This window comes from Mobula hypostoma, chromosome 2 (assembly GCF_963921235.1).
Source record: "Mobula hypostoma chromosome 2, sMobHyp1.1, whole genome shotgun sequence".
NCBI classification, from domain to species: Eukaryota; Metazoa; Chordata; class Chondrichthyes; order Myliobatiformes; family Myliobatidae; genus Mobula; species Mobula hypostoma.
The window spans coordinates 79431032-79450368 of record NC_086098.1 but is presented as its reverse complement, the minus strand read 5'-3'; the positions used below and the strand labels follow the sequence as shown (position 1 = coordinate 79450368).

The following is a 19337-nucleotide window of genomic DNA, read 5'->3' as shown; positions in this document are numbered from 1 at the left end:
TGACTATTAGGAGAGGGAAGGGAAATCAGCAGTCAGTACAGAGTAGCCCTGCACCTGTTCCCCTTAATAATAAGTATACCGTTTTGGATACTGCTGAGGAGGCGATCTACCGGGGAGGTTGGTGGGGGGTGGTGAGCAAGAAAGAGCGACTGCGTCTGTGGTTGAGAAGGGAAGCGAAGGGGGGGTGTGGAAGAAGAGGACTGCAGTAGCGAAAGGGGATTCCATAGTTAGATGAATAGACACGAGATTCTGTGGATGCGATAGAGACACCGAGATGGTATGTTTCCTTCCTGGTGCCAGGCCAGGTACGTCTCAGATGGGGTTCGTGACATTCTAAAGGGGGAGGGTGAGCGGTCAGAAGTCTTGGTACATATTGGCACCAATGACATAGGTAGAAAAAGCAAGGGAATCCTGAAGAGAGAATTTATGGAGCTAGGTAGAAAGCTGAAAAGCAGGATCTCTGGATTGCTGGCTGTGCTATGTGTCAGTGACGGTGGATGATTTGGCAGATGAATGTGTGGCTGAGAAACAGGGTAAAGGGTATCAGATTTTTCTTCTGGGGCAAAGCATGACCTGTACAAAAGGGATGGGTTACACCTGAACCTGGGGTGGGGGGGGGGGAGGAAGCCAATATCCTTGCAGGCAGGTTCGTGCGAGCTGTTGGAGAGCGTTTAAACTAATTTGGCACAGGGATAGGAACCATTGTGAAAGTTCTGTTGGGTTCACAAGCAGTGGCAGTGTGTTGTGAGACAATCAGGAATGATGATGATAGGGCAAAATTGCAGTCAGTGGGATGAATTGCAGTGAAAAAAGGAGGACAGAATCAAAAAGGGGGACAGATACAGGACTGAAGGAGTTATATTTGAATACACTCAGTAAATGGAATAAGGTAAATGATCTTGTAGTACAGTTAGAGACTGGCAGGTATGACGTTGTCGGCATTATGGAGCTGTGCCTGAAAGAAGGGAATAGACGGGAGCCTAACATCCAAAGAAACACATTATTTCAAAAGGACAGGTAAGTAGACCGGGGTGGGGGGGGGCATAGCTCCGTGAGTAAAAAAATAAAAGCAAATTCTTAGAAAGAGGTGACATAGGATCAGAAGATGTAGATTCTTTGTGGGTAAAGTTAAGAACTGCAAGGAAAAAAAAAAGACCCTGATGGGAGTTGTGTACAGGCATTTGAAATATAGCCAGAATTACAACAGGAGATAGAAAATGAATATCAAAAGGGCAATGTTACAAAAGTTATGGGGGATTTCAATATGCAGGTGGATTGGGAATATCAGGTTATAGAACAGTATAGCACAGGAACAGGCTGTCCGGCTCATAATGTTGTGCCGAACCAGCTAAAAAGCAAATCAAAACCCCCCAAATGCTAATCCCTCCTACCTACACCATGTCCATATCCTTCCAACTTCCTTATATCCATATGCCTATCCAAGTGTCTTTTAAAAACCTTTAATGTATTTGCCTCTTCCACCATACCAGGCATACACCACTCTGAATAAAAAGCTTACCCCTCACATCGCCCTTGAACCTACCCCCTCTCACCTTCAACGCGTGCCTTCTGGTATTAGACATTTCAACTCTGGGAAACAGATATTCTCTGTCTACCCTATCTTTGTCACTCAATCTTATAAACTTCTATCTGATCTCCCCTCAACTTCCGGTACTCCAAAGAAAACAATCCAAGTTTATCCAGCCTCTCGCGATAGCACATACCCCCTAAACCAGGCAGCATCCTGGTACACCTCTTCTGCACTGTCTCCAAAGCCTCAACATCTTTCCTATAGTGGGGTGACCAGAAATGTACACAATACTCCAGATGTTGCCGAACCAGAGTTTTATAAAGTTGTAACATAACCTCTTGACTTTTGAACTCAGTGTCTCAACTAATAAAAGCATGCATTCCATAAGCCTTCTTAAACCACCTTATCGACCTGTGTAACACACACAAAATGCTGGAGAAATTCAGCAGGCCAGGCAGCATCTGTGGAAAAGAATACAGTCCTGCCAAAGGATGACCTAAAACGTCGACTGTACTCTTTTCCATAGATGTTGCTTGGCCTGTTGAGTTCCTCCAGCACTTTGAGTGCATTGCTTGGATTTCCAGCATCTGCAAATTTTCTCTTGTTTGTTATTGACCTGCGTAGCCCCTTTCAAGGAGCTATGAACTTGAATCCCAAGATCTCTCTGCTCAGCAACACTGTTAAGGACCTTTCCCTCCTGTCTCCTTACATTTACCCTACCGAGATGCAACATCTCTCATTTATCTGAGTTAAAACTCCATCTGCCATTTCTCAGCCTGCATCTGCATCATGCTGTATTCTTTGTCAGTCTTCTATATTATCCACAACTCCACCAATCCTGCTATCATTCACAAATATACCAGCCCGTCCACCTATATTTTCGTCCTGATGAAGGGCCTCAGCCCGAAAAGTCAACTGTCTACTCTTTTCCATAGATGCTGCCTGGCCTCCTGAGTTTCTCCAGCATTGTGTGTGTGTTGCTGGGATTTCCAGCATCTACAGATTTTTGCATGTTGACATTTTCATCCAGGTCATTTATTTACATCACAAACAGCAGAGGTCCCAGCATAGATCCCTGTGGAACTCCACTAATTGCAGATCCCCAGCTTGAATAAGTCCCTTCAACCACTACCCTCTGTCTTCTATGTGCAAGCCAGTTCTGAATCTGAACAGCCAATTCACCACGAACACCATGCATCTTAATCTTCTGTATTAGCCTCTCACGATGGACTTTGTCGAACATCTTACTAAAATCCACCTAGGCAACATCCACTGACCTACCCTCATCAATTTCTCTCGTCACCTCATCAAAAACCTCAATCAAATTGGTAAGGCATGACATACCATGCACAAAGCCATGCTGGCTCTTTCTAATTATGCCATGGGTTTCCAAATGCTCATATATCCAATCCCTAAGAACTTTCTCCAGCAATTTCCCTACAACTGACGTGAGACTCACCACTCTATAGTTCCCAGGATTTTCCCTTGTTCCCTTCTTAAACAGAAATTCAATATTGGCCACTCGCCAGTCCTCCAAGACATTGCCTGTGGCTGGAGCAGACAGGAAGATACTGGTCAAGGGCCCAGCAATCTCATCTCTTGCCTCCGTCAAGAACCTGGGGCAAACTCCATCAGGCCCTGGGGACATATCCACCTTGATACTCATTAGGAGGCCCAACCCTTCCTCCTCCTTGACCTCCAAACAGCTTAACGTATTTATACACTCAGCACTGAGCTCCTGGTCCTCCACATCCTTTTTCTTGGGAAATACTGAAGCAAACTACTCATTCAGTGCCTCACTCACATTCTCTGCATCCAATCAAACATTCCCCCCTTTATCCTTGAGTGGTGCCACCCTCTCCCTAGTTAGATTAGATTAGATTATGAGGTTATCCTCTTACTCTCGATGTATGTACAGAATGCCTTGGAATTACCTTAATCCTACTTGTCAAGGATGTTTCATAGCCCCTCTTGGCTTTCCTAATTTCCTTCTTTAGTTCTTTTCTGGCTTCTTTATACTCCTTGTATTTTGTTTGATCCTGACTTTTGAAACTTTACCTATTTTTCCTTTATTCTTCTTGACTAAATTCATCACCTCTCATACCTTTTCATCCCGGTCCTTCCTTCTAACAGGAACATACGTACCTTTCCTGTACTCTGTGCAATCGGTCTTTAAACACACGCCACATGTCTGATATGGACTTGCCAGAAAAAATCTGTTCCCAATTAACTCTTCTTAGTTGCCGCCTAATGCCCTTGTAATTTGCCCTTCTCCAATTCAAAACTATCCCATCCTTAACTATAGCTATTCTGAAGGCTAAGAAGTTGTGGTCACTGTTCCCCCGCCTGGTAAGGCTCATTGTTCCAACACCAGGTACAGTACAGCCCCTCCTCTCATTGTTGATTAAAGAAACCTTCCTGGGTACACTTAACAAATTCAGCCCCATCTAAGCCCCTCACACTAAGCAGGTCCCAGTTTATATTAGTTGAAGTTGAAGTTGAAGTGACAACAACCTTATTATTTTTACACATTTTTTAAATCTGATTACATACCTGTTCCTCACTGTCCTGGTAGCTATTAGGAGTCTGTAGTACAATCCCATCAGTGTGATTGCACCCTTCCTATTCCAAAGTTCCACCCAAATGGACTCAGGGTCTGGCCCCTCCATTATGTCTCCTCTGAGTGCAACTGTGATATTGTCCCTGATTAGTAGTACAACTCCACCCCCTCTTTTACCTCCTCCTCTATCTTTTCTAAAACCTTGAAAATCTAGTACATTAATCACCCATTCCTGCCCCTCTCTCAACCAAGTTTCTGTAATGGCTATAACATTGTAGTTCCATGTACTGATCCATGCCCCATCACCCTTATCCATAATACTCCTAGCATTAAAATATAAACACTTCAATCCATCTGATCCAGAGAATGATTTCCAAGAATGATTCCAGGAATGAAAGGGTTACCGCATGAGGAATGTCTGGCAACTCTTGGACTATATTCCCTGGAGGTCAGGAGAATGAGGGGAGATCTCATAGAAACATACCGAATGTTGAAAGGCCTGAACAGATTAGATATTGCAAAGTTATTTCCCATGGTAGGGGGTTCTAGGACAAGAGGGCATGACTTCAGGATTGAAGGACATCCATTTAGAACTGAGATGCGGAGAAATTACTTTAGTCAGAGGGTGGTAAATCTGTGGAATTTGTTGCCACGAATGGCTGTGGAGTCCAAGTCATTGGGTGTATTTAAGGGAAAGGTAGATGGGTTCTTGATTAGCCAGGCATCAAAGGGTATGGGGAGAAGGCAGGGGAGTAGAGATGACTGGAAGAATTGGATCAGCTCATGATTGAATGGCGGAGCAGACTCGATGGGCCGAATAGCCTAGTTCTACTCCTATATCTTATGGTCTATGGTCTTATGGACTCATCATACCTGTTATTTTGATTTTGCCTTTCAGTACTTTCTCTGACATCTACCTTCTGGTCCAATCCTTCCCTTACCGACCTGGGGTTCTGGTTCCCAGGCCCCTGCAAAACTAGTTTAACTCCTGAGTACCATCAGCAAACCTCCTGGCCAGGATATTGGTTCAGGTGAAGCCCGTCCCTCTTGTATAGGTCACCTCTTCCCCAGAAAAGGTTCCAATAATCCAAGAACTTGAAACCCTGTCCCCAGCACAATCTCCACAGCCACTCATTCATCCATGCTATCACCCCATTCCTACCTGCACTAGCCCATGGCAGCGGGAGTATTTCGGAGATTACAATCCTGGAGATCCTTCTCTTCAACCTCTTTCCTAACTCTACATACTCACTGCAAAGGACCTCTTCCCTTTTTCTGCCCATGTCATTGGTGTCAATATGTACCACGACCTCTGTCTGTCCCTCTCCACTTTGAGAATATCCTGTAGCCGCTCTGATACATCATGGACCCTAGCACCTGGGAGGCAACCCAACATCCTGGCGTCTCTTTTGCAGCTAAAGAATCTCCTTTCTCTCCCTCTATCGAATACCCTATAACTACCATGCTGCCTCACTTTGCCCTTCCCTGTCGAGGCTCAAAGCCAACCACAGTGCTAATAGCCTGGCAGCTGCTGCCATGATCTGATGGGTGATCCCTGCACCCCCACAGCAGTATCCAAAGGGGGATTCTTGTTGCTGAGGGGAATGGCCACAGGGGAACCCTGCACTGACTTCTTAATCCCCTTACCTCTCCTGGTGGTCACTCATCTACTATCCAAAACCTGTACTCTGGGTGTGACCACCTCTTCAAAAGTCCCGCTTATAATATCTTCAGCCTCCTAAGTACATTTAACTCCAGCTCCAACTCCTTGACCTGGTTATTCAGGCGCTGAAGTTGGAAGCACTTCCCACAGATATAGTCAACAGGGAAACAGTCAGGTATCTCGAATTCCCACATCTGACAGGAGGAGCATTTCTTCCTGACTACTCTACACTGAAAAAAGAAAAAGGCTTACCTCTTCTTAACTGTGCCTCCGCCTGTTCACGCCAAAGCCTTCACACTCTATTACTGGCACACATCAGACAACGGACATTCTGCATGAGCCTACCCTCCTTTTATTTCGTTGGTTCTGGATCCCAAGCGAAAGAATTTGTAGAATGTCTACAAGATGGCTTTTTAGAGCAGCTTGTAGTTGTGCCCACTAAGGGATCAGTTATTCTGGACTGGGTGTTATGTAATGAACTGGATTTGATTTGATTTGATTTGTAAAGGAACTCTTATGAGACAGTGATCATAATATAATTCATAATATGATAGAATTCATCCTGCAATTTGAGAGGGAGAAGCTAAAGTCAGATGTATCAGTGGAGTAATGGGAATTACAGAGGCATGAGAGAGGAGCTTGCCAAAGTTGATTGGAAGGGGACACTAGCAGGGATGATGGTAGAGCAGCAATGATCGGAATTTCTGGAAGCAATTTGGAAGGCACAAGATAGATACATCCCAAAGTAGTAGTAGTATTCTAAAGGCGAGAAGATGCAACTGTGGCTGACAAGAGAGGTTAAAGCCAACAAAAAAAGAAGCAAAAGCGAGGGCATATGGTAGAGAAAAAAATAGTGGGAAGTTAGAGGATTGGGAAGCTTTTAAAAATCAGCAGAAGGCAACTAAAAAAAAAACTGCAAGGGGAGGATAATTAAACATGAAGGTAAGCTAGCAAATATCAAAGAGGACACCAAATGATTTTCTTTCAGATTATATAATGTGTAAAAGAAAGGTAACAGTAAATATTGGACAGTTGGAAAATGATACTGGAGAGGTACTAATTTGGGCAAGGAAATGGTGGACAAACTGAATTACTATTTTCCATTAGTCTTCACTATGGAAGACACCAGCAGCACGTCAGAAGTTCAAGAGTGCTGGGGGAAGAAGTGAGTACAGTTGTTATTACTAGGGAGGTGTTTGGGAAGCTGAAAGGTCTGAAGGTAGATATGTCACCTCAACCAGATGGATTTCACCCCAGGGTTCTGAAAGAGGCACCTGAAGAGTTTGTGGAAGCATTAATGATCCTTCAGGAATCACTAGATTCTGGAATAGTTCCAGAGGACTGAAAATTGCAAATGTCACTCCACTCTTCAAGAGGGGAGGGAGGTCGAAGAAAGGAAATTATAGGTCAGTTATCCTGACCTCAGTAGTTGGGAAGATGTTGTAGTGGATTGTTAAAGATGTGCATTCAAAATACTTGCAGGCACTTGATTAAATTTTCCAAAGTCAGCATGGTTTCTTTCCTTAAGGCACAATCTTGTCAGAACAAAATTGTTAGAATTCTCTGAGGAAATAACAAGCAGCATAGACAAAGGTTAATCTGTAGATGTTGTGTACTTGTATTTTCAGAAGGCCTTTGACAAGGTGCTGCACATGAGATTGCTTAACAAGTTAAGAGCCCATGGTATTACAGGATAGATATGAGCATGGATAAAGTAATGGCTGATTGGCAGGAGGCAAAGAATGGGACTAAAGGAAGCCTTTTCTGATTAGCTGCCAGTACCTAGTGGTGTTCCACAGGGTCTGTGTAGGGATCACTTCTTTTTGCATTGTACACCAATTATTTGGGTGAAGGAATATATGGCTTTATGGACAAGTTTGCAGATGATAGAAAGATAGGTGGGGGGTCAGGTAGTGTCGACAAAGCAAAGAGTCTGCAGAAGGACTAAGACAGGTTGGGAAAATTTGCAAATAGGTGGCAGTTTGAATATTGTGTAGAGAATCTGACAGGTGACAGGTTTAAAGGGGACCCGAGGGGGGAGCTTCTTTTAAAGCAAAGGCTGTTCACTAGATGGAGCAAGCTGCTAGAGAAAGTAGTTGAGGCAGGTACAATAACTTTTAAAGGGCATTTAGATAAGAATATGGATAGGATGGATTTAGTGGGACTTGGGCCAAATGCAAGCAAATGTGAATAGTTTGGTGGACACCAGGGTTGGCACAGGTCAGATGGGCGGAAAGGCCTGTTTCGCACACAAATTATTGGAGGCCACCCTCAGGTTGGAGGGGCAACATTCATATTCTGTATGGGTAGCCTCCACATTGACAGCATGAATACTGAACTCTACCTTCCAGTAATTTTTAACCACTCCCCCAATCCCTTTTTCCATTCCTCATTCTGGTTACCCTATCACTTCTTCTCTTCTCCTCCTGTGACCATCACCTCCCTCTGGTGACCCACCCCTCCTTTCTTTCTCCTGTGGTCCACTCTCCTATCATTTTCCTTCTTCAGCCCTTTACCTTTTCCACCTAACATCTCCCAGTTCTCACCATCCCTCCCTTTCCCACCCACCCACCTTACTCCTCATCTGGTCTCACCCATCACCTGCCAGTTGTACTCTTTCCCCGCCTCCCACTTTCTCATTCCGCCTTCTGTCCCCTTCTTTTCTAATCCTGATTAAGGGTCTCAGCCTGAAACATCGACTCCCCTCCATCGATGTTACCCGACCTACTGAGTTCCTCCAGCATTTTGTGTGGGGTGTGTCACTCTCAGTTTCCAGCAACAACAGAATCTCATATTTAGGGCGTTCCATGTGGTTGTTCTTTTTACTTGCTCTAAAATCAAGACCTGTTATTGTTCTATTAATATTTTTTATTATCTGTCAATATTATTGTATTCATATTAATGTGCTGTTTATAACCCATGTACTGTATTTTGCACCTTGGTCCAAGAGGAACATCATTTCGTTTAGCTGTTTACATGTGTACAATTGAATGACAATAACATTGAACATGTACTTTCTATCAGTCGATATACCTTTTTATTTGCTTCTCCAGTCCAAATGTCCTCATCAGATTGATTTCTTTTTAACGCATTTCCCTTGCTTGTGTTTTCCTTCCGATGAGATAATTGACATCCATCACTCTCCTTCTTGGTGGGCAAGGTTATCTTAGAGCAGTTGTCCTTTCCTAAATTGGGCACATTCTTATTTTTGTGGTGTCTCCGTGCTTTTTTCTGTGGTTCCTCATAGTTTAGATATGATTCAAATGACATAAGTGGTTTCTCAATCTCTTCATTTTCACAGTCTGATAAAGCTTTCATTTCCTCACCTTGAATACACTGTTTAGGTTCATGAGTGATGTCCTGTGACTTGTATGGTCCTCTCTTCTTCCCAGAATATTCCTCTACTTTGCAAACTGAATTGGAATGTTTTGTTTCATTCACAGATGTATTTTTCTTTTTTTCACCATTTTTAGGAATACTCTTTCCTGAATGAGGTGGTTCTTTATCGTCCTTGCAGGGTGGAGCAGAGACTGCTGCTGAAGAATTTCTCTTATGCTGGCGGTTTGCGATTTCATCACTACCTGCTGGCTTTCTATCTCTTCTTGACGACGTAATTTTCTTCTTCTGGGAAGATGCTGATTTTTCACATTTAAATAATTGTTGGTCTGGCAATGAATTACTTGTCAATGCACAATGATGAACTTCTTTCCATGAAGATTTGAGCTCACTGGTCTTTAATTGCTCTGCACTCTCCATGGAAGGCTGTCCATAAAAGACTGTTCCTTTTTGTTTCTCTGGGCTTTCTCCCTCATTTAAGGGTCTTGGACACTTATTGGCATGTACTGTTTCTATGTGGCCAGACTCTCTTGATGACAACTTGCTGGCATTTTTCATTTTAGACTTCTTCTTGACATGGTCATGGTCACTTTCCACACTCCTTTCATTCTTTTCTCTGTTACTCCTGAAGTTTTTTCCCCACAATTCCAGTAAAAGTCACAATTGAAAAAGAGAACAAAGAAAAACGATAAATACTTGATTACGCAGATTATTTTGGATATATACACAATAATATTATGAGCCAAATATCACATTATTTTGCATTGCTTCAGTAAAGCAGCCAGCGTAATCAAAGACACCACTCACCCTCGACATTTTTTCCTCTCTCCTCCCATCAGGCAGAAGATACGAAAGCCTGAGAGCACACATCACCAAGCTCAAGGACCACTTCTACCTCACTGTTATAAGATTAATGAACTGTCCCCTAGCACATTAAGATGAACTCTTGTCCTCACTATCTACCTCAAGATTTTGCTCTTTATTGTTTACCTGTACTGCACTTTATCTGAAGCTGTTATGCTTCATTCTGTAGTGGTTTACCTTGTTCTACCTCAATGCACTGTTACGAATGAAGATTGAGAAATGAATTGATCTCAATGAACAGTATGCAAGGCGAGAATTTCACTATTCCTCCGAAAATATGAAAATAATAAAGCAATTCCAAATTCCATTGTTCACTGAATTATTCACATTACACACAAAAAAACAGGAGGAAGTCAGCAAGTCGGGCAGAATCTATAGAGGGGAATAAACAGCAGCCATTGTGTTGGGCCGAGACCCTTCATCAGGACCAGAAAAGGAGGAGCAGAAGCCCTCCAGTTAAATATCATTCGTAAAAGTAAAAAGTAAAATGTTGATTTAGATATGAGGTAGTGTAATGAGATAACACAAAATGCTTTCAACTCTAACCCCAGTTTAAATCTAAACTACCTTGTAACTACAGTTCAGATACCCACTTACATTATTTAGAATTTTGAGATACAGCATCGTAACAGATCCTTCCAGCTCGACAAACTCGTGCTGCTCAATTACACCGACGTGACCAATTCACTTGCTAACGCACATGCCTTTTGACTGTGGGAGAAAACCAGAGAACCTGGGGGAAACCCAAGTAGTTACAGGGAGAATGTACAAACTCCTTACACACAGCAATGGAAATTGAACACAGGTTTCTGGTGCTGTAAAGTGTTACACTAACCTGCCACCTCCAAACTTATTTCAGAATGGAATTTCTATGAAAGGGAGCAAGAATGCCAAAAACTGGAGCACTCAGAGAGCCTGGTATGGAAACACTAATGCGCAGGAACACAAAGCTCTACATAAAGTGGTGGATACAGCCCGATCCATCACAAGCAAACCCTCCCCATTGAGCACACCTATATGGAGTGCTGCCACAAGAAAGCCGCATCTATCATTATGAACCACCTTCCAGCCCATGTTCTCTTCTCATTTCCACCACTGGGCAGGAGGTAGAGGAGCCACAGGTCCTGCACCATCAAGTTCAGAAACAGTTATTACCCTCCAACCAACAGACTCCTGAACCAGGGTGGATAACTTCACTCACCACAACTCTGAACTGATTCTACAACCTACTGACTCACTTTCAAGGTCTCCATAACTCACGTTCTCATTATTATTTTAAGTGTCTTTGAACATGAGTTGTTTATCCTCCTTTATTGATGTATAGTTTTTCATAAATCCTATTGTATTTCTTTATTTTACTGTCAATGCCTGTAAAAAAATCTCAAGGTAATGTATGGTAACATACATGTACTTTGATGTTAAATTTTACTTTGACTTTGAAATCCCCATACCTAGTACATTACTGTGGCTATATCTCTAAACAAAATAAAGTCGTGATCAAATTTCACTCAACACAGCTATGAACCGTATATCTTCACACACCAGACTTCTTCTATATCGGAATTTCTTTTGAACGTTCTAATCTAGCACATAGCAACACATGACTGGAATCCTAAAATTTATCTGAGCAGAATTATGGGTCCACCAGCACCCAAGGGAAAGATAATTGGCTTCCTGTATCTTTTAGAATTGATCTTAAAATTCTCTTGCTTGGTTTTAAAGCTCTTAAAGGTCTGCAACCAGAGTAGTTTTCATTTTATAATCAATCCCACTTGGGCTCCCAGGTCTTCTTCTGCCGGTCCCTTAAATTTAAACAACTTCCCTCAAAAGATAATTGGCAGGCCAGCTTTTTTGTACTATGTTCCTAAAGTGTGGAATCCAATATCTAAAACTATAAGGGATGCAGACTCAGTTGACACTTTTAAATGTCGCTCAAAATCTACTTATCTAACTTCGTTTTTAACTAACATCTTGTTTTTTTTTATTTTCATGTTTGCACTTTATCACACTGAAAAGTACTTTGAACTACATTGTCTGTATGAAAGGTGCTCTGTAAATACATTATTATTATTCTAATACAATGAATTCTGACTAGTTTCCGCATTTTCCTACGAACATCAACAGAGACATCCTGAAGTCATTGGTTCGGAAACAGAGTTGTCAGCCCACTGAATTTGTGCCTACTTAAATCTACACCCACTAGTTTTGGACTTCTCTGCCCTGGGGAAGAAACTGTTAGCATCCACCTCATCGATGCCTCTCATTATTTTAAACATCACAGTAAGTTCACCCTACAATCCCCTGCACTCCAAGGAATAAAGGCCCAGCCCAGCCAACCTTTCCCGATCACTCAGGCTCTCTCATCCTGGGAACATGCTCATAAATCTTCTTCGCACTCTTTCCAGTTTAACCACATCTTTCCTATACAGGTATCCCCCGCTTTTCAAAAGTTCGCTTTACGCCACTTCGCTTTTACAAAAGACCTACATTAGTACTTGTTTTCGCTAAATGAAAGAAATCCGAAGAGGATTTTCGCTTTTATGAAAGAAGGCCAAAAGCAAAAATAGCTTTCAGCGTTTGTTTTGCAGCGAGCCATTACTGTATAGAGGCAGCGCACACCGCAAGTAGCGAGAGTGGCGCCGCCAAGCCCCTTCCCCGGGAACTACACTCAGCATTAAGCCGCCATAGCTTTGAACTGGGTCTGTGAGCATCTGTGCTTTATCTCGATTTATTTTGTGCATCCATTAGCAAAATGTGTCCCAAGGTATCAGAAAAGCCTAAGAGAGCTCGTAAGGGTTTACGCTTAGCGTAAAACTGGACATCGTGGTGAACAAAATAAAGACATTGTGTGTGCGTTGAACTTCCCTGCGTCCACCATTCGTACTATTTACACGCAGAGAGAAAGAGTCTTGAAAGCTGCCAGTGTTACTATTGGTTCTGCTAGTAGCAAAGTGGTCTCTTTTAGTCGGCATCCAGTAATGGATAAAATGGAAAGTCTATTGCTTGAGTGGATTGATGGGTGTACAAAGTGTGGTGTTCCATTATCTTAAGTTAATAGCGAACGGCCTGAAAGTAAAGTCATCCAGGAACTGAACATGAAACACCGTACAAACATTATTTCTACTTTATATAGGCTGTGTATTTATCATATCATTCCTGCTTTTACTATATGTTACTGTTATTTTAGGTTTATGTGTTATTTGGTATGATTTGGTAGGTTATTTTTGGGTCTGGAAACGCTCAAAAATTTTTCCCATATAAGTTGATGGTAATTGCATTTTTGCTTTACGCCATTTCGGCTTACGAAAGGTTTCATCGGAACGGTCTACTTTTGGATAGCAGGGGAAACCTGTAATGTGTGACTATAACTGCACATGATACTGCAACTGTGGTAGACTAGCGGTTAACGCAATGCTATTACAGTATCAGCAACCCAGTTTCAAATCTGCTGTTATCCCCCTCCCCGCCACTCCCCATGCCCATGTTGGTTTCCTCCGGGTGCTCTGGTTTTCACCCGCATTCCGAAGATGCGCAGATTGGTAGGTCAATTGATCACATGGGTATAATTGGGAGGCACAGGCTCGTTGGGTTGGAAGGGTCTGGTGTTGCTAGAAGATGAAATAAAACTTCAGTACCTCAGCTCCTCTGCTCAGTACCGAGCCTGATGACCTGTATACCAACTCCAACAAACGTGTGACTGCTCAGATCTGACAAATATTGATTCAGAAGTATTTACAGGAACCCTACCCAACATCAAAGACGAATATAGAGAAATGTACCAGTAACATCATGAAGGATTTCTGTTCATGGACTATTTGTCCCACTCCTATCAGGGAGGAGACTATGTAGCATCCACAGCAGGACCACCAAACTCAAAAACAGTTTCTTTCCCCAAGCAGCAAGGATGATTAACATCTTCACCCATTAACCAACCCCTAACACACTCCCAAGCACCACTACTTTATAATTTCCTATCAGTCACCTTATGTCCAGACACTCCTGTGCTTTGTGTCACTTTATGGACGTACAATCTATCTCACGTATTTATATTTATTGTGTTGTTTTTATTATTGTGTTCTTTTTCTTATAGTGTTTTTTATGCTGCATCAGATCTGGAGTAACAATTATTTTGTTGTTCTTTACACCTGTGTTCTGGAAATGACAGTAAGCAACCTTGAATCTCGAATAACTCTCATGAATCACATGAAGTCCGGGAATGTATAATTTGTGCTCACATAGCAAAGATAAATTTGCAGCATCATCTTCAAGCTGTGATTGAAAACTTACCCAGATGCTTGTTGGGGTATTAATTTTTTCCACCGGTAAACCAACTCTTTAGCAATGTCACCAACATCTTTATTTTTCCTGAATCCATTTACTGTTTTTCCTATTCCTGTTTCCTAAAACAAAAATTCAAACAAATCTGAAATATTTCAATGTGATATATGCGGCTATACTCAACCGTTGCTTGTACATTATGTTTAATGGAATTGCTTTTACATTTATATTTACTGTTTTTTATGCTGCATTGGATCCAGAGTAACAATCATTTCATTCTCCATTACACTTGGGCACTGAAGAATGACAATAAACAATTTACGTATATAAGCTACCTTACATTTTTTTGTTTTTGTTATTATAATTGAGTTCTTCATCTTACTGTGTTTTTTTGTGCTGCATTGGATCTGGAGTAACAATTATTTCATTCTCCTTTACACTTGTGTACAGGAAATGACATTAAATAATCTTGAACAATCTTGAATCTTGAGTATGAGTAAATCATTCACTTATGGTTCAAAACTTATGTTCTGGCTACATCAGAAACAAATTACTGGTTCACAAATGTTATGTTCTGACATCCCTTTGTAATTCATCGTCTTTTAATTTCAGCTTGCAGGTTACCGACAAATTCCTGAAGGGTCAAGCATTTTTGGTGTTTCCAAGACACAAGAGATTGTACAGATGCTGGAAATCTTGAGAAATACACATAAGACCCTGGAGGAGCTCAGCGGGTCAGGCAGTATCTGAATCTTGATCGAGGGTCACAGCTGAAACTTTAACTGTTCATTCCTTTCCATAGGTGCTGCCTTCTCCAACATTTTGTACGTGTTATTCTGGATTTCCAGCATTTGCAGAATCTCGCGTTGAAAATGCCATAAGGGAATGCTGCCACCTGGGCACATTACACACCGTACAACGCGTGCTCAGCAGCACACCGAACCTTTTCAATCCCCCTTCCTCAAAAGATTCAGTGATTACAGCATCACATTGTTACAAAACTGCAACATTCCTCCACTCACACTGTTTACAGTCAATAGTTTTAAATTATAACACTGACATTTCTATCCCGAATGCACTCAAGCCCCTGTTGCACCCACTGTTCCCAGAAAGTGCTCCAGTTTCCCTCTCACCACCCAAACATGTATTGATTTGTAGGATAATCAGTCACTGTAAATTGTCCTGTGATTAGGCTGGGATTAAGTCATTGGGTTTCTGGGTGGTACAGCTCGTAAGGCTGAAAGGGCATGTTGCACTTTGTATCAATAAAGCAAAAAATAAAAATAGAACCCATGTGCTCCTCCTCCAGGGACACCCAAGCATGGACATACCCCCGAAAGAGGGGTAGGCAGTCAGCTTGGCAGAACCATCCATTGCCCATTGTCTGGACTCGCCAATAACCAACTTAGCCAGACCCAACCAGGAGATCCTGCATGCAGCCACTAGTCCAACCCCCAAACAGACCGGCCGATCTCGATTGAGAACGTGGGGCTGGGGTGCAGCCAGAACTTGAGCAGCAACACCTGCCGTTACTCAAATAGAGGAGGCAACTTCTCATACTCCGTTCTTGAGCGAACCATCAACTCCTCCCAGCCACAGAAACAGCAAACTGGGGAGTCTAAAACCCTTCATTGGTTGGGGTCGACCATGAAGGTTGTGTCCTAAATGTAAACTAATATGCAAGTCAGGGCAGTATGACATGGAGAGCAGGTTACTGACCATGCAGCAGCTGACGAATTGAAAGGAATGGTAGAGACTGATAGAGTTTGATACTATCGGTGTCAAATGGGTTGCCAGTCAGCATTGAACAGAACGTAGGACTTCCTTACAGACTCTAGGAATTTTCTTTGGGGTTTACTTCCAAAGCCTTCCCCATGAGTGGATGTAGCTGCAAGGCAGTGAAGGTTTGAGATCAGAGTTTTCCTTCTCCTAGATGAGCTGCCAACCATGGCTGACTAGTTCCATCTGCCTGAAGCGACTGGTTTTAAGGCGCCAGTAACCCACCTTTGCCCATTCTCCTGTCAGTGGAAACAGTTCCGCTGGGCTTAGTAGCTAAGCCACACATGAAGAACAGGAGCTGGACTTGGTAATCAGCGAATATTTGAAATGCACGCTACTGAAAACATTTAATAGGTAGTGGGAGCTTATCCGCCACCCCCAGCTATGACAACCTTAAGAAACCCTTAGGAGCCTAAGAATTTAGAATCTGTTACACGATACTGCCCTGTGTAGCAGCAGAGGTCTCCTACTGAAGCTTGGTGTAGCCAGAGCCAAGGCTGTAAGTCCAAGGGCTAGCGTCGAAGTCCTTTTGCTACTAGATAAGGGAATGTGCACTCATACCTTCCTTCCCCTGTGGGAGCTCCTTCTACAGTGCTCTCACTTCCACTGGTCCCCAAGAACATTTGGTCATTCATCAGGAGTTTGGGAAGATTTGGCATGCCACTAAAGACTAGCCAGTTCTGTAGATGTAAATGGAGAGCATTCTGACTAGTTGCATCACTGTCTGATACGGAGGTGCCAATGTACAGGATCAGAAGAAGTTACAGAGGGCTGTAAACTCAGCCAGCTCCATCATGGGCAAAAAACTCCCCACCTTCAAAGACATCTTCAAAAGGCGCAGCCTCATGAAAATGACCCTCACCACCTAGGGTATGCCCTTTTCTCATTGTTACCATCACAGAGGAGGTACAGGAATCTGTATCATTTCCTCTGCCATCAAATTTCTGAATGGACCATGAACCCATTGACACTTCCTTAACTTTTGCTCTTCATGCAATATTTATTTTTATATATTTATAAAATTATTATCAATTACATGTATTGCACTGTACTGCTGCCACAAACAACAAATGTCAGGACATATGTCAGTGATAATAAACCTGATTCTCGTCATTCTGGTCATTGGCGATCTTTGCGGCAAGGATCTTTTTCAAGTTGCACAAGGCTTGAGGTGGCACAGCACCGAGGTGTTGATTGGTGTTAATAGATGAATCTGTTATTTGAACAGCCCGTTTGCCCTCTCATCCAGTCCTGATGCCTGAGAATATTAGGGTATATGATACACCCAATAAATGCTTTTGCTGGCAGTCAAGTCTTTTATGGCTTGTGCTAGAAAAGGAGAACCATTTTCCAATTGAATTTCTTGTGGGGCTTAACCATGACCATGAGACGTAGGAACAGAATTAAGCCATTCAGGCTCGAGTCTGCTCTGCCATTCCATCATGGCCGATTTATTATCCCTCTCAACCCGATTCTCCTTGCTTCTCCCCGTAATCTTTAACAACCTGACTAATCAAGCGATAAATATCTGCTTGAAATACACCCAACGCCTTGGCTTCCACAGCCATCTGTGGCAATGAATTCCACAGATTCACTACCCTCTGGCTAAAGAAATTTCTCATCTCTGTCCTAAATCGATGTCCCTCTATACTGAGGCTGTGCCCTCTGGTCCTAGACTCCCCCACTCTAGGAAACACCCTCTATCTGGGCTTTTCAATACTTGATAGGTTTCAAATGAGAATCCTCCCCACTTCTTCTAAACTCCAGCAAGTACAAGCCCAGTGCCATCAAATGCTCCTCATATGCTGACCCTTTCATTGTTGGAATAATTCTCATGAACCTCCTCTGGACCGTCCCCAATGACATTTTTTAGAATAGCTCACAATATTCCAAGTGTGGTCTAAACTGGGTTTGAAGCCTCTCAAACACTTGATGATTGTATTGCCCCAGAAGGCCAACGAGATGAAAGGATACTCTATCCTGAGAACGTGCAGACACTACCAATGCTGGAGAATGAAGAATACTATGAATGGATAGACTGAACAATACCATGAGCAGATGGAATACAGTGCAATATTTTTATTTTCATATTGTTTATTCTCAATGAATGCAAACATTCAGCGTGACTACAACTAATCAATCTCATGTGTGTCAGTTCCCTCCCACGCCCAATCCCCTGACCTTTCAAAATGCCATTTCCTTTTTAGTCCCCCATAATCCAGCCTCCAGGACAGACAATCCCATAAAATCACCACCATCTGCAAGAGATTCTTACGCACCACAATGTTAAATGGCACCGCCCCCACTTCTCTTGTCATTAGTAGTTTTATTCACTAGACCTTTCCAGAAATAGCACTGCAAAATCTTGCGACACAAGATATAATCAATAACCAAATGAGAGTACACAAGATTTATGTACTACAGAAGTTAAATTTCTCAAAACACAACATTACTTACTTAATGTTAGCGTGGCAGCTAGCATAACACTCTACAGAGACAACAATTGGAGTTCAATTCCCACTGCTGTCTGTAAGAAGTCTGTACGTTCTTCTTGTGACCGCATAGCTTTCCACCGGTCTCCTCCCACGTTCCAAAGATGTACTGGTTAGTGAGGGTTAGTAAGCCGTAGGCATGCTATGTTGTCATCGGAAACTTGCTGACACTTGTGAGCTGCCACCAGCAAATCCTCAGACAGTGTTGGTTGTTGACGCAAGCGACATATTTCACTGTCTGCTTCGATTTGCATGTAACAATTAAAGTTAATCTTTAAGAATCTCTTTAGATAAGAATTTGGCATGGACTGAAGGTAGATCACAGTTACATCTGCTCAGAAGCTTGCCTCTGGTCTGAATCACTCTCAAAGTCTCAACTGTTGCAAACACAGATCTGTCATGTGGAGAGCTTGCCCAGAATCATCAGCCCTGCCAGGGAATCCCAGCTGTGTGTAACCTCACAGGACAGCCAGGCAAACCCAGATCAAGTTTCAAACACTACCTAGAGCATCTAACAAGGCGGCTAATCTTACATCTTAATGTAGAATACAGAAGAGTATAGCACAGGAACAGGCCCTTTTCCCCACAGTATTGTGCGATTCAATTAAATTAGGAATCAAATGGCCATGTTCTGAGTGAAGAAATAGAAGTCAAGTCAAAGCTGGTGGGACAACATGGAAGTGTAGCGGTTGGCATAATCCTTCATAGTAGTGAACCACATTCAATTCCCCCATTGTCTGCAACGAGTTTGTATGTTTGTCCCATGACTGTGAGAGTTGTAGACCACTGACCTCACAATCTATCTTATTGTACAAAGGTACTGCCCAGTAGTCT

The 19337-nt window shown here is 42.6% G+C and overlaps 1 protein-coding gene across 1 annotated transcript in view; it reads right to left on the bottom strand.

Moving 5' to 3' along the window:
* Nucleotides 1–19337, bottom strand: part of eloal (elongin A, like) — a 54211-nt gene that overhangs the window by 17401 nt on the left and 17473 nt on the right. The window contains exons 3-4 of the mRNA XM_063068631.1: nt 14242–14354; nt 8788–9715 (exon numbers count right to left, since the gene is read on the bottom strand). Of these exons, the coding sequence (XP_062924701.1) occupies nt 8788–9715; nt 14242–14354 (1041 nt within the window). The remainder of the gene's footprint in view (nt 1–8787; nt 9716–14241; nt 14355–19337) is intronic.